This window comes from Erithacus rubecula, assembly GCF_903797595.1.
Source record: "Erithacus rubecula genome assembly, chromosome: 3".
NCBI lineage: Eukaryota > Metazoa > Chordata > Aves > Passeriformes > Muscicapidae > Erithacus > Erithacus rubecula.
Genome location: NC_136689.1, coordinates 129,048,106 through 129,062,086, shown reverse-complemented (window position 1 = coordinate 129,062,086; position 13,981 = coordinate 129,048,106). Strand labels below are relative to the sequence as shown.

At 33.0% G+C, this 13,981-nt stretch overlaps 1 protein-coding gene across 3 annotated transcripts in view; it reads right to left on the bottom strand.

The window, feature by feature from the left end:
* The window catches only part of RIMS2 (regulating synaptic membrane exocytosis 2), a gene marked incomplete at its 5' end in the record, with an annotated part of 445,281 nt that overhangs the window by 178,621 nt on the left and 252,679 nt on the right, over positions 1-13,981 (bottom strand). For 2 of the 3 annotated variants that reach the window (XM_079301383.1, XM_079301384.1), the window contains 3 exons: positions 10,149-10,302; positions 10,833-11,004; positions 13,567-13,697. In XM_079301383.1, coding sequence (XP_079157509.1) covers positions 10,149-10,302; positions 10,833-11,004; positions 13,567-13,697 — 457 coding nt within the window. Of the gene's footprint in view, positions 1-2,363; positions 2,391-10,148; positions 10,303-10,832; positions 11,005-13,566; positions 13,698-13,981 lie in introns of all 3 variants that reach the window. The other variant, XM_079301387.1, reaches the window with a different exon arrangement.

Below are 13,981 nucleotides of genomic sequence, written 5' to 3'. Positions count from 1 at the left end.
ACCTAAAAGTCCCTGAATTTCAAAATTATAATAATTTAGAGGGAAGGTGTTTACATTCTTCATTTCAAAAAAAAAGCTTCTGCCTTTATTAGCAAACACCTGTCCTTCGAACCAAAACAATAATGTAAAGAAAAAAATTAGGTGTTTTATTCAATTTCATGAATGAAACAGGTATTTTTTGTAAAATTTGCATGGGATGTAGTGTTGGTGGCCATGGAAAACTTCAAAAACTTCTAAATAAAAATAATTTGGGAACAATTGAAAAAATGTTCACAAAATATTCTTTGGTTTTCCCAAGCCTGTAATCGTTTTAAAACTGGACAATGTATTTAATAAAATGCTTTAGCTTTTGGTCAGGACTGAATGGTTAGGCTCTTGGACTAGATGATTGTGGCAGGTCCCTGTCAACTGGAATATTGTATTCTATTTCACCAGAATCACATTTCTCACCATAACAACATTCTCAATAATTGGAGTTCTCCCAGATGAATGAAAATATATCCAAATATAAATATTTTCTTACAAAGCAACCAGAATCTCTGGAGGGTTCAAAAATACTTTATGCCTTCCATATGACACTGGCACACAAGTTTTCTTCACTTTCTTATTAATATACAGAGGAAATAATGTAAAATACCTTTTGTGTTTCATATATTCCCTATAGACATTTCTTATAGACTTTAAGAGGAGACTAACACAGCAGGTTCAAAGCTCTACTAAAGTGCATATGACCAACCAACATAGTTATCAAAATAATGTAGGACAGGAGATAGAATGAGAAATAAAATTAGTGTGAGTCAGCCTAAATACAGAAGAAAGTGCCAAATTTATGGCTCAGGAATCCTGTGTTTTTCTTGTGGAGAAAGAGAAAGAAAAAAAGGAAAAAGGAGGCAGACCAATCTCCCAATCCTGTCCCTTACACTGCAGGAAGCTTTTACAAGGTTTTGTGGAGTCCTTGGGGCACCAAAAGGCAGTGAAGCATGCTTGCAGTTCCTTCCCTGGAGCTCACAGAAGAACTTCACAACCACTTAAAGTCACTTAGCATTGCCTGTATTTCTTCTATGTTCAAAGTCAACATATAAGCAAGCCCGAAAGTCTCCTAACTGCTGCTTTAAGAATTTGCTCTCTGATATTCATCCAGTCTGTGCCTGAGGGGTCTTAGTGTGAGCTAATTTCTCATGCAGTCCTGCTGTCTCCATGTCAATCTGTCACTTTATCATCCTGCTCATAATAGTGGGGTTTAGAGGCTTTTGACCAATTTAATCTACACTAACAGAGCATAAACATCAAATTCTATTAACTTCCTACAGATCTTTGAAAATGGTTAGAGCAAGATAGATGAGAAAGACAAAAGAGAGATACAACTTCAGGATAGAAGAGAGAGATACAAATTGTAAGTCCTTAATCAAAAAGAGACTTTATCCAGCTAAAATTTGACTCTAATCCACATGTGTGCAAGTCCACAGATGCCACACCAAACTTGGTCTCTCCCCATGCGAAGATATCATAAAACATGAGAAGAATGTGAGATTATTTCTGGAGAGAAAGGAGTAGAAGAAATATGGGAGACTGACATTAGATGTAATGGAAAATGGATTTCATAAGTATTACCCTCAAGGAAGTTCTGCTCTAAGGCAGTTTTGCTTCTCTCCACCACAGTATGGAACTATTTTCATAACAATGTGGGTTTCATTTTTTAAATATAACTAAAAGATAATTAGTTGAACCAATTCTCAAAGAGATTCCAATAATTAAAAATTTAAAAACTGCAAAAAGTCCCAAATGAAATGCACTACACAATTTAAGTTGGCAAAAACTGTATGGTATTAATTTACTTATATTTAATTAAGGCAAATTCCTCAGATAGAGCTGGAATTGTAATGGGGGATTTATATCAACAAGAAACTGTAAAAATATATACCAGTGTAAATACTGATTTTGCCAGTACTTCACTTACCCCTTCACTTACTGAATTCACTTACTGAATTCTAAAAATACTTGCACTAGTTCTCAAACAGCTGTAATATAATAGCATTCCTTTTAATCCAGTTTAAACAAAATAGCATTTTCCTATATTGTTAATAAAGCTCACCACAGTTTTTCTACTATAGCTCTACCTAAAATAAAGGCAAGCAAAGCAGGTATGGTGTTACAGTATTGCTCCAATATCAATACTGAGACATTAAGGATAGAGAAAGAAAGCCAACAAAAGACCTATTACTGAAAAGCAGACAAGAAAAGCCAAGGAACTTTTATGCATTTTAGTATCTGCACAATAGGTAGCAAAAGCACACCAAAAATATCAAATAAAATTTTGCACGTATATGGAAGCAATAAGCACTTCTGGCATGCTGAAAATTTACCTGAATTATATGAATATAAGCCTTTATCTGGAAAACAAATATTGAAATGAAGTAGTGTCAGGGGAAAATACATGAATTACACATGTAACAGGGATGATTAGAACCTTAAACTTTTTTATAATTGCTGCCAGAGATGAAAGAATTTGGTACTGTTGGCCACATTCTTTTACAATAAAACCAAGCAGCTAAGAGAAACTAAACCATAAAATCACTTCTGATTAACAGTTATATACAATAGCCACAGAGACCTAGCAGAGCAATTTCAGCTATTTCTAATTCTGAAATACAATTGCATACTTTTACTTTAAGTGTTTAACTTTTTAAGGGCAAAATGTATATTCAGCTAAGCATACAACATGAGCTTCTACCCTTAAAAATGTTGCACACTTCTGTTGGCACTGCAGCACTAGCAGACATTTCCCAAGATGTAGTTTGGAATCCTGCTTTAAATTTAGCAAACTCTGAAGAGATGTGCCAGTCAATCTCCTCCCTCCTGCTAAGTCTTGATTTGGTAGATATGTACATAAACAAGAATCTTAATTACATATTGTTGTTACCAGTGAATTTTAGAATCCTGATATGAGCTCAGTGATTAAGTACTTGCAATACCTGATTTATTGTTTGCAATCCTTAAGTCTGACTGATTTATGTATTTTAGCTTTCCATACAATCATACCAATTTTTCTAAACTGAACAAAATATTAGTATGCAAATATCTGGACAATTCTAGAAACATAAAATGTTAATTGCACTTTTGAAAATAAGACTTCCATAAGATGTCATAATACATAGAAGTCAGGGAGCCAGAATAACAGAATAACATTAACAATATCTTGTCATTAGCAAGATTTTCTGAATATTTTCATTCCTTGTAGTTGAAGAGCTCACAGACACCATATTAAACAGAAAAGAGTGACAGTCTGTAAGTAAATAATGCAGCTCGGATGATAGGATATGACAGTGTTAGAGAAAATTTCAATTTCTTGCCAAATGGTGCTATTAATGGATTCACTGGATGACTAAGTGCCTTCTGGCAAGTCACCCTATTTCTGTTGTCCAGGTACTAACTATTTTAATATGTGGAATCATATTACTAAATCATCTCCTACTTGCAATTTCTAACTCTACATTTTCAGCTTTGGCTTCTTGATAAATGTAATAAATTTTTATGTCCCAGACCCATTAGGCAATATAATTTCAAAGTGAGTAATATGTTTTTTTTCAGCATCACTTAAAACCTTTTAGTTGTGATTTATTGTGTAACTTCTCTAATATTTGTATTCTTTAATACTAATTTCTTCTGGTTATGAATTCCATTAAAAATGACAATAATTTGGCATTGACAAAATTATGAAAAATGCAGTTTGGAAACTTTGCCTTGTTTATCCTGACAACATCAGGTGTTACCCAAACACTGAAGGTAGAAGTGTGCCACATGCCCACAACAAAAATCTATTAACACAGTCTAGTAATTATTCATAGAGTTAAAAATTATGGGCTGTCTGAATTTTACTGCTGGATAGATCTTTAAAAGGGTAGAGCTTCTTGAAGAGCACAAGAATATAAAATTAGTGAGATTATAATGGGATCGAGGACTAAGAAAACAATGTTTGTTTCTATATGGTCACAGCACAGAAAGGAAGAAGTCAGAATAGTATTAAAACCATCTGAAAACTTCATTACACAACAGAAGAATAGTTTAATAATATGTTTTTATCAAGTAACCAGAGAAATAAAGTAATTCTCTTAAACTGCTTCAAAACAGGTTTTTAAGTATTTTTGTAGTTTAATTATAATTTAGTAATTTAATAGCCTAAATGAGTTTATTAGAAAAAGAAAAATCTTTTGATAGTTTAAGGCCTTTTTAGACATCCCTGTATCATGTTAAATACCTTTTAATTAAAGTATTTAATAAACCATAGATGTACAATAAAATATCATAAATAAATAATAGGTGTACAATAAACATAATACTAGCATGTATATATATTATCTCACCATACTCTGTGAACAAAATATCAATGCATGCAAACAAAGATAACATGCCCAAGGCTTGTGGTCCATTAAAAGAAAGAGGAAAAACTAAGGAAAAAGCATGAAAGAGAAAATTAATTGCTGTTTTTTCTCTTTAGGGTAAAATTCATAAAATAAATTAATCATGGCCTGTGCCACTGACCATAAAATGCTCCATATTATAATCTGGAAAAAAAACTCACTGATGCATGTTTCCATTAAGTACAATTCACCTACTAGTGAACAGCATTATTGTAATTTCCTCAAGTAAGGTTCAGTAACATTCACTGAAAATTATCACACTGACTTACCAAACTCACAACAAACCAAAGGAAATTGCTGAGACAGCAAGATCCTGATTCTGCTGTAAAAGGAGCCTCTACAGAGCTCCAAGGAAGTGAATAATTTTCAGCGGAGGAAGATTGGCCATCATTTCACCAGGGCTTATATTTCACAGATTAAAGTTTAAATCTGTAATTAATTATTGTTAAACTTTAATGATTTTGGTACTACGAAATGTATATCTTGATGTTCTACAATATACACTTGACAGCTTTGCCATTTAAATAATTGAAGAGAGGGATTAAATTAACAGTTATGACATTCCTCCTTGATCTCATGGTAGAGCACAGAACTCCAAAAAATAAAATTTGTCAGCACCCAGCAATGACAAGTCTATCTAAAAATGTTTTTTAAAAATTAATAGGTAATGGGAATCTTCATTTTTTAATTCAGTCTATCTGTTTGTTTTTTTCTAGGCAGATTTAATATTTTTTATCATGTTAAAGTCTCGGCATTGATGCAGAAAATATAGTCTGATGGAAAAAAGTACAAAGCAAATAGCTGAAAAGATGACAAAACTCTTCAACCTACTCAAAACATTTTGTTTACACATTATAGCTTTTCTTTATTCCCACCCAAAAACAATGAATAAAATTTGAAAAAAAAGGCATATATAACTTTTTGCAGACTATATGCAGATTTCTTTAGAACATAACTATAGTAAAATTTTGTTCCCAGAGTTTAAATTTTCATTACTGTATTTTCTCTCCAGATTTTTTATGGGCTTGGAGAATCATTAAATTCAGTGAATGGAGTCATTAATGACTAAAAAAAAACCTCTAAAACTAATGAAAGCAAAATTCCCTTTACAAGAAAACTACTCCAAAGTATCTTTATTTACATTTATTTTTATTTTCATTAATTTTTCCTGGTTTTCAGATCTTGAAAAAATTTTTTTTAGACTTCTACAGGTTGATTTTCAAACACTGTAATTTCTAAAATCTTTGAGATCATGCTCTCTGAAGCATTTATCTTCCATAGATATATTACTTTTCCCTTGAGGATGATAAAAATATAGTTTTTTTTTTCAAACCACATTGTGAAATACATGGTATTTAAAAACTGTACAGACCTGCTGCTGCACAGGCCTATGCTGCAACAAGAGAACTGAAAATGTTTGGGTTTACTGTTTGGGTTTTGTATTCCCATTTCTTCTCATTTGCACACTTAGCTGTTCCCTGCACTGCACTCTCTGAGGCTGCAGATCAATAATTCAGCCTGCTTAGTTTTAAAGCTGCAGAGTCTGACTTAGAAAACTATTGTCACATTTCAATCCTAAATATTTGGGAAGTCTTAAAACACTTGGAGTAAAATAAAATCTGCTTCTAAAACAAATTCAGCATCAATACAAAACTAAAAAAATGCTGTTCTCCAGAATAAAAAATAACCCCATATTCTTTCTCAATTCAACAACATCAGCTCACATTGCACAAATGCTCACATTACACAGATATAACTGTAAGGAAAAAGAATGTGCCATATCCAATTTTATTGCTATGTCTGTATTTTGGGCTCATGGAGAGGAACTAATTTTAGATACACAATCCCAAGGTATACACCTTGTTTGATTTCTGTACCATTTCTCAATAAATAGAAATACTAACTATTACTTCCACACCAGTGATCCTAAAAACTGTCCAAACAGCACCAAAAGCACATTGAATTTTGTATTGATTTTCCAATAAGATTCTTAGCTAATATGAGATGGAAAAATAGCCTACCAACAATGGGAATTCCTAAACATTCTCTAAAATTATTTTAAAATTTCTGATTACAATTTTTTTCAGAGGCAATATATATATATATAAAAAAAATACAACTTCAGTTTGGCTGTAATTCTAGTTGTCTGGAATTCTGAGTGTATGCCTTAATTTTATGACGATATTAGAGAAAATGAGGTAATTTTAAAGATTCACTTTAAAAGTTGAGCACAATAAATAAAATAGATCTACTCATTACCTCACATTTTGCTTAAGAAAAGCTTAAAATATACTCATTGGATCAGGTTTTGAAAATCTAAAATAGAATTAGCTGAAAGAGTTATAATTAGCTAGTAAGTCATAATCCTATGTGCTATATTAGTTCCAATTTCTAAGTAGATATCTGTCAAAAATCATAAAGGAGAAAGTAAAGGAATGATGATCACTAGGAATTTAAAGGAATTTATGGATCAGAGGACTGGAATAGAGAAGGTGGACAGCTGACTTAGATCAGTCTGTACCACAACACACTGCCCACTCAAAGATATTGAGAGATAAATATATGTAGAAACTAAGCTACTGTCTCTGAAAGCTGGTTCCTAAAAAAAACAGCATATGGGGCTCTGTGGGAAGCTTGCACTTTGCTACTGGCAATCTGTAAATACAACTTCACTCTTCAGGGCTGACAGTCTGCTCTTCTTCAGGAACACTGCAATCCAGTGATATTAAAAAGAGAATAGAAGTGCTAAGTGTAGGTGGTTCTTTTAAATTACCTTTAGAGAGCAACGTTTAAGTATTGTCTTCCAATGTATGTGTTTATCACTATGTGGAAATCATAAAGATGAAAAAGCTTAGATGTGTAATGTGTATTTATACAAACAAAAAACAACCTTTTAATTCAAAATATCTCTCCTTGTATTTCTCACACTAACAATTTTGGGGGGAATTCAATAAAGTCTTTCATATTGTACTCACTAATTCTATAGAGGCATTGCAGAAAAGAACAAAAGGTAGGAGGACTGAACTGCTCAGATTTTGCAGCCCCAAAAATTGAAATCAGTCTGCCTAATAACAGCCCAGTCTATGTTCTAAGAATTGGTTTGAAAAACATTGACAAACATGCTAGACAAGCCTTGTTCTAGAGGCTTTTTTCACGTTGTCATAATGTGCTGCTGGAAAACATCTTCTGTTTCATCATATACAAGAATATTATTGAGAAATACAAAAACATCTTCAGACACAAGAAACTAAAATATGAAGTTTCACTTCATACTCTTTTGACACCTCAAAAAAAAAAAAAAAAAAAAAAAAGTAAAAACCCTAGACTTCTTTGTGTTATTAATACAAAATAAATATTTTTCTTTGTGAAGGCAAACACTTTTAAGAGGTGCTGTCTGCCCCTTCACCAGTCTCTTGGTGGTGACATTTAGATTGGGAAGAGCATTTTTGGAGGCCATCTGGTGCATTGCCTGTTTCAGGCTTGGCCAACTTACCCTGCATTGTTTACAGCCTTGTCCAGTTGAGTACTGTATCTCTCAGTAGGATAGTGACCTCTTTGGACACCAAGAAGCACTTTTATTTCCTTTTCAGAGGTGTGACAGCAATAAAAAAAAAATTCTATTTTCCTATTTCTAAAGGGATTCTACTGCCATAGCTGAGCTCTGATCAGATGCTAAATTTTCAATAGTACACCTTTTCAGACCCCAGAAAGCAAGGATTATAATTCCAGGATACCTTGTTCTCTATACATTTAAAGCTATCTGTTTAAACTGAACAAGGAATCAAGACATGAATATTCCCAGGCCACTAGAGAAAATCCTTCCTTATCAGGTCCCTATCTCCATAAAAAAGGAAATAGGATAATTTAGTCTAGGAGCATGTGAATTCTCCAGCAATAATAGTGAACATCTGAAACTGCATATTTGATTGAAGTTTTTAGAACCTGAGGCTGAAAAACTAGTGCTGTGTGAACAGCCAGGTTAAACCATCTTCATTGAGAAGCAGGACTTCTATATCAGATCTTAGTATTTCACCAAACCAGAAGTTTTGCTAAATCCTTTCCTCTATATTTACAGATAAGCATGTAAAATTGTTCAGTTGAGCATATTATTAGTATTTATTAGCTATTTTTTATTACTTATAAGTACATAGTAGTATTACTAGATAAAAAAACCTGAATGTCTTTCAAATTTTGAGCCAGTATCATCCAACAGATCTTTACTCAAACATCACTAAAATATGTTAAAAAACAAAACATAAGTTCATTCTTAATGGCAGTTATTTATTGCATAGACCAAAATTCTGATAGACAAACAGAGCTTGTTTGCAGGACTGAGTATTTCCTGCAAATCAGAATTTCACTAACTTCACATACAGAGAGTCCAACCAATCTGCAAAAATAGTTGTAGATGGAAACTTAACTTATTAAAATCTGTTGAAAGATGACATCAACCATATAAGAAGTATAATTTAAAAACTTTAGTTAAATAACTGTCATGGCATATGAATAGACTGAAGAGGACTGAATTGCAATATAACTCGACCTTTTAACTATCACTTCTTTCCTCCTTTTGTGGACAAGTAAAATCTTACAATTTCAAGGCTGTGCAGTGTGTCTCTGATAGTGTGTCTATCTCAGAATATTATGATATGGAGCATTTTAATCCTTCTCACCATCAAGTGCACAGAAGCAAAACAAACTGCTTGAAATACTTGTGTAAAATGGGTTATCTAATAAAGACTCTACATAGAACACATTAAATATCCAAGTTTGTTTTCATGGCTTCACACAAGTTTCTGTGAGCTTGTGTGAAACATGCACACACAGTCACATACAATAACTCAAGAAACTCCAAGTAAATCTTAGAAATTGAATTTCTGTTGTTGAAGTTCCTTTCTGTTGTTGGGGGGAAGGAATTTGTTTGATTTGAGGTTTTGTTTTGTTGGGTATTTGTGGTGATGGTGGGACTTTTGTGTATTGGGGGTTTTATCAATTTGGTTGACTCATTTGGTTTGTTGGAGTTTTCTCATATAACTGCCAACTGGTATTTTATGAAGTTTATTCAGTGAAGAAGGGCTTTAAATCACTGGCAGTGCTGAACAGTTAAACTGGAGAAACCATGAAGTATTGAAGAACCAGATTTTTTCCCCGTTACTGTCTTATTCTTATGTATCTGTTTTTGATGCTATATTTTATATACTCTATTTTCAAAACTTCTACTGATAACAACTATGGATCAAGTATAACAAATTCTACAAAGTAGAATTTTTAGAGTAATTCCATTTGTGAATCTAAGCACACAAAATAGTATAAAAGCAAGGCAACAGGTCATGGCATTAATTTATCTAAATATGATGTTATATACAGGTTACTGTATGAGCTAAATGGAGAGATTCTGCAAATCCACTTTTGCTTAAACAATGAAATTATTAACATAATACAAAAGAAAAAGTTTCATGCTAAAAAGAGCAAATTGCAAAAACCAAGATAATTTACTCGAGCTGAGGATCTGAACTGAGTTGTCTCATAGGAAAAAAATAGTGTAATGCACAGTGGTTGATACCATTTGTAGCATGTCAGACTCTCATCAGTAACCACAAATTATCAAATTCACAACAGCTACAAATCAACATAAAAATTCTGTCAGCTTTCCATTTGCAAGAATTTAATAGATTTTATTATGCATTAATTCAGAAGAACTATATACAGTGTGTAAAACTAATAACCTACTTTGCAACCTCCGTGTGGGACTCTCTCCATGGAGTTGTCTGCGTGGCAAATATGGTGAGGGATGGGGAAGTGGCAATGAAGAGACATCATGTGTTTGAAGTTTGTACCAGTGAGGTTCATCATCTAGTAATGCTGTCTCTAACTCAATAAGAATCTAAAAAAGAAAGAATGGTTAAAAGTAGGAAAGCATTGTGTGACAGAATATCTTAAAATAGATACAAATTTTATTCTATTATTCTCTTATTGCTAAGGACTTTGTCTGAAGTTATATAAAAATCTTGCTTTAATATGAAAGAATATTCTGTGCCTTTTAGAATGCTTAATATATAAAAAACCTTTCACAAAACCCTTATTACCTTATGAGAGCCTTTACAGCATTCAAATAAGTTAATGAGCAACCTTCCAAAGTGCTAGTAAAGTACAACTATGGATAATATGGATTTTGATTAATAATTAGAAATTGAGAAACCACATTCATGCTGTTGCTAAAACAGAAAAAACATAGAAAGAATCTCATATCAGGATTATGTGATATGTGCAAGATCACTAGTAAGTGAAAGAAAAAATAAAACAAATAAAACCAGCTTTGCTTTGCACAGTTAGTAATTTTTTTCAAAAATACTGTATCTATACATGATTATGTGAGCAACTGTATTTCTATAGTAACTACCAATACTTGTATACCTCTCCTAAAAATTCACTTTCTTCCTCTCGAACTCGTGCTTGGTCCCAGAGTGTGATTTCTAACATTCGTTCTCTAAACTCTCTCCGATGAACTGGAGAATAAATAAATGTCTGATTCCACTTAGGTTCCAATGTTTTCTTTACTGTTTTTGTTCTTCTTTTATTTTTATCACTGAAAGAAACAGTTAAATATTAAATATGTTCAAAATATCATTAAGCTGCATTTAGTAAATAATGGAAAATAGGAAATCTTAAATCAGCAGTTCAGCTTGTAGGATCATGGGTACTACAGCAGGAATTTTCCTTTATTATAAAGTCAGTGCATATACTGAGGATAATTCATAAGTTAATATTAAAAACTAAGGTTAGAGGATTTCAAGTTTATGTGACAATTCCAATTGTAATGTTTTCCCCAAAAACCACAAGTGTTTTAATATGATTTTGGGTGTTGTTGTTGGATTTCCACAGGGCACAGTCTGACAGTAGAACATCTCCACAGACAACACTGGGCATAGAAAACACCTTCATTTTCAACTGCAGAGCAGGAAGGAGCAGCAGGCTCCCATGAAGGAATGGTCAGGGAGCTGGGGGCAGTGCAGGGTTTTCCTCACTTATCCACCTGGGGAACCAGAAGCCCCAAAAATGAGTCACATGTTCTTTTCCATCAACACTGGAACAGTGCTCTCAAAACAGCTTCCCAAATCCTTTGTTAACTCCAGGGAACCACCCAGGCTGAAGGTGGACCCCACTGCCAGGTGAGGTCTCCAGGTGAGGTCACCTGCAGCCTGGCTCTGGCTCAGGGTGCTGTTGAAAGCAATGCCTTTTGCAGAATATTTCTAAATGAAAGAATTAATATTTTCTGATTGAAACAGTTTTCACCCACACTCCTCCTACTGAAAATACTGACAAGAGTCCTCATAACAATGCTTATTTTAAACCTGCTGATTGCTGCATAATGCAGCTGCCATACTAATTTATGAGGATTTTTTGACAGACAATGCAGACAGTCCATTTTTTAATACTTGCAATTGTAATAAAGTCATTGTATTTCTGAACTGCTACTTGGAAGTTGGATCAAAAAATTACCTAAGAAAAAATATTTTTAGACACACTGTTAAAAACACATAAATTATTTCTAGCATACTAAAGATTTGTTTACCCTTTTGAACTGAAATAATTTACATTGTACAACATTTTTCAATGAAATTTCTTTAATCAAAGAGAATTCAGCATCTTTATCTCATTAAATGCTTGACTCTTTTTTTTATCTCTAGCATGCTTCTTTCTACTACACAAGAAATATACTGTTGTTTACTTAGCTTTTAAATCTAAGGAAAGAAAAATGAATTTCAACATCAGAAAAACCCCCACAATTCTATAAGATACATTGCTGATCATAAACACATAAAACAACTAAATAAAAGTGCTGAATACTTCCCATAAATTCGAAAAAATATAGATTAATAAAATTTAATGTCAATATATATTTTTAGTTATCACAATTTACACTGTAAAACATTGTGAACACACTTTTGTTAGCCTATTAATTATTCATTACTTATGAAAAAGCAGGTAAGATAATTGAAGGAGACCTGATTCTCAGTTTAGCTCAGTTTCAGCAGCTACAAACACACTACAGCAGTTTGAATAAACCAGGGATCTAAACCAACAGTTCAAATATTGGTGAGCCCAAGAAAATCTATCCAAAACCTTTTAATCATCAATGACACAGCAAATTAGACAGTCACAGAAAATTTGTGTGTCAGCATGTGGTATACAATGAAAGCAGAAAAGCAATGTCATCCAAAATTCTATATAGCTTTAATTCCTGCTGAAGTTAAATGGTACTGGAGACAGCCAGCATCTTCCCAGTTTAGTTTTGGAAAAACAAAGGAAGTAAAAACACAAGTTACATCCTATTCTACAGATTCAGAAATCTGTTGATCTGTTATTTTGAGTGATATTAAAGCTTTAAATTATTTGGTTGGTATTATAAAATAAAGGTAAGCAGTTCCCCTACTGACATAATCTGGGGAAATACCAATTTAAAAAATCAACTGGAGAACACATGATCTCTTCTGTTGTTCTTCCCAACACCTAAATTGAAACAGAAAATCATGTACTAAAAAGTGAAGCAGCTTTTCAGCAATAGGGTTCCTATTACAGCTTAATTTTCCCGAGTTGCATATATGATACTATCCAGATTATTATGACTCCTGTGCTTTAGGGGAAGTTTTTAAAGCAGAGATGAGAACTCTCAGCTGAGTCCCCTTCAGCCTTAACTCACTTATACTGTGATAAGAAATCTGTGGGTTTCAGATGCCAAACCTGTTACTGCTTTATTGTATAAAGGTGGGGCAAACCAAACTGCTTGACTCATCAGCCCAGAAATTTATGAACCCAAGTGTGTAGCATTTTCTTTGCTCCAGATCAGAATAACTGGCATAGAAAATAAAGATGTTATAAAACACTAATAACATTCTTTTCAAATAACAGATCCCCATGCAAAGACATATGTCTACCTTTCCTTTCCTTCTTTATTCAGTATTTTGTAATATAACCAGGGAAAGCAAGTTTGTGTTTAGTGTTCAAAGACACCTTGCTGTTACACAGCATGTTCAACACAACAATTCAAAACTGTAAGTTTTTTTCCATGTAAATATGACTGATAAACTCAGCTGTGCATGTCACCAGATTCTTATTCAAATATCCCTTGTCTTTGACTTCACCCTACCTTCTGTCTGGAAGAAAGTAAATTTTAACATAAGGATTCCTTGGCCTCCCATCTTCCCTTGAAGGAAGATCCTTTGCTCCCAGTATGGTCACTATTAACTGATGACCAACCTTGTCATACCACAGTTTTATCTGTAGGAAGAAAATATTAATTAGTGAACTCATCTCTACAATGAATTTGTATATTAATCCTTAAAAATAATTTTGCTCATGAGCATGTATTTATATTGCTGACATTAACAGAAAATATTATATTCTACTTTTCATTTATAACAAATAATAAAAATAAGTTAATGTTGTAATAGCTTCAGTATATAGCAGGAGTTGCTCTTTTTTTAAAATCCTGTACTAGAAGTACCTTACTTCACACTAATTGTTTTTCACATGGTGGTTGATTAGGATTATTCTCCCTATAT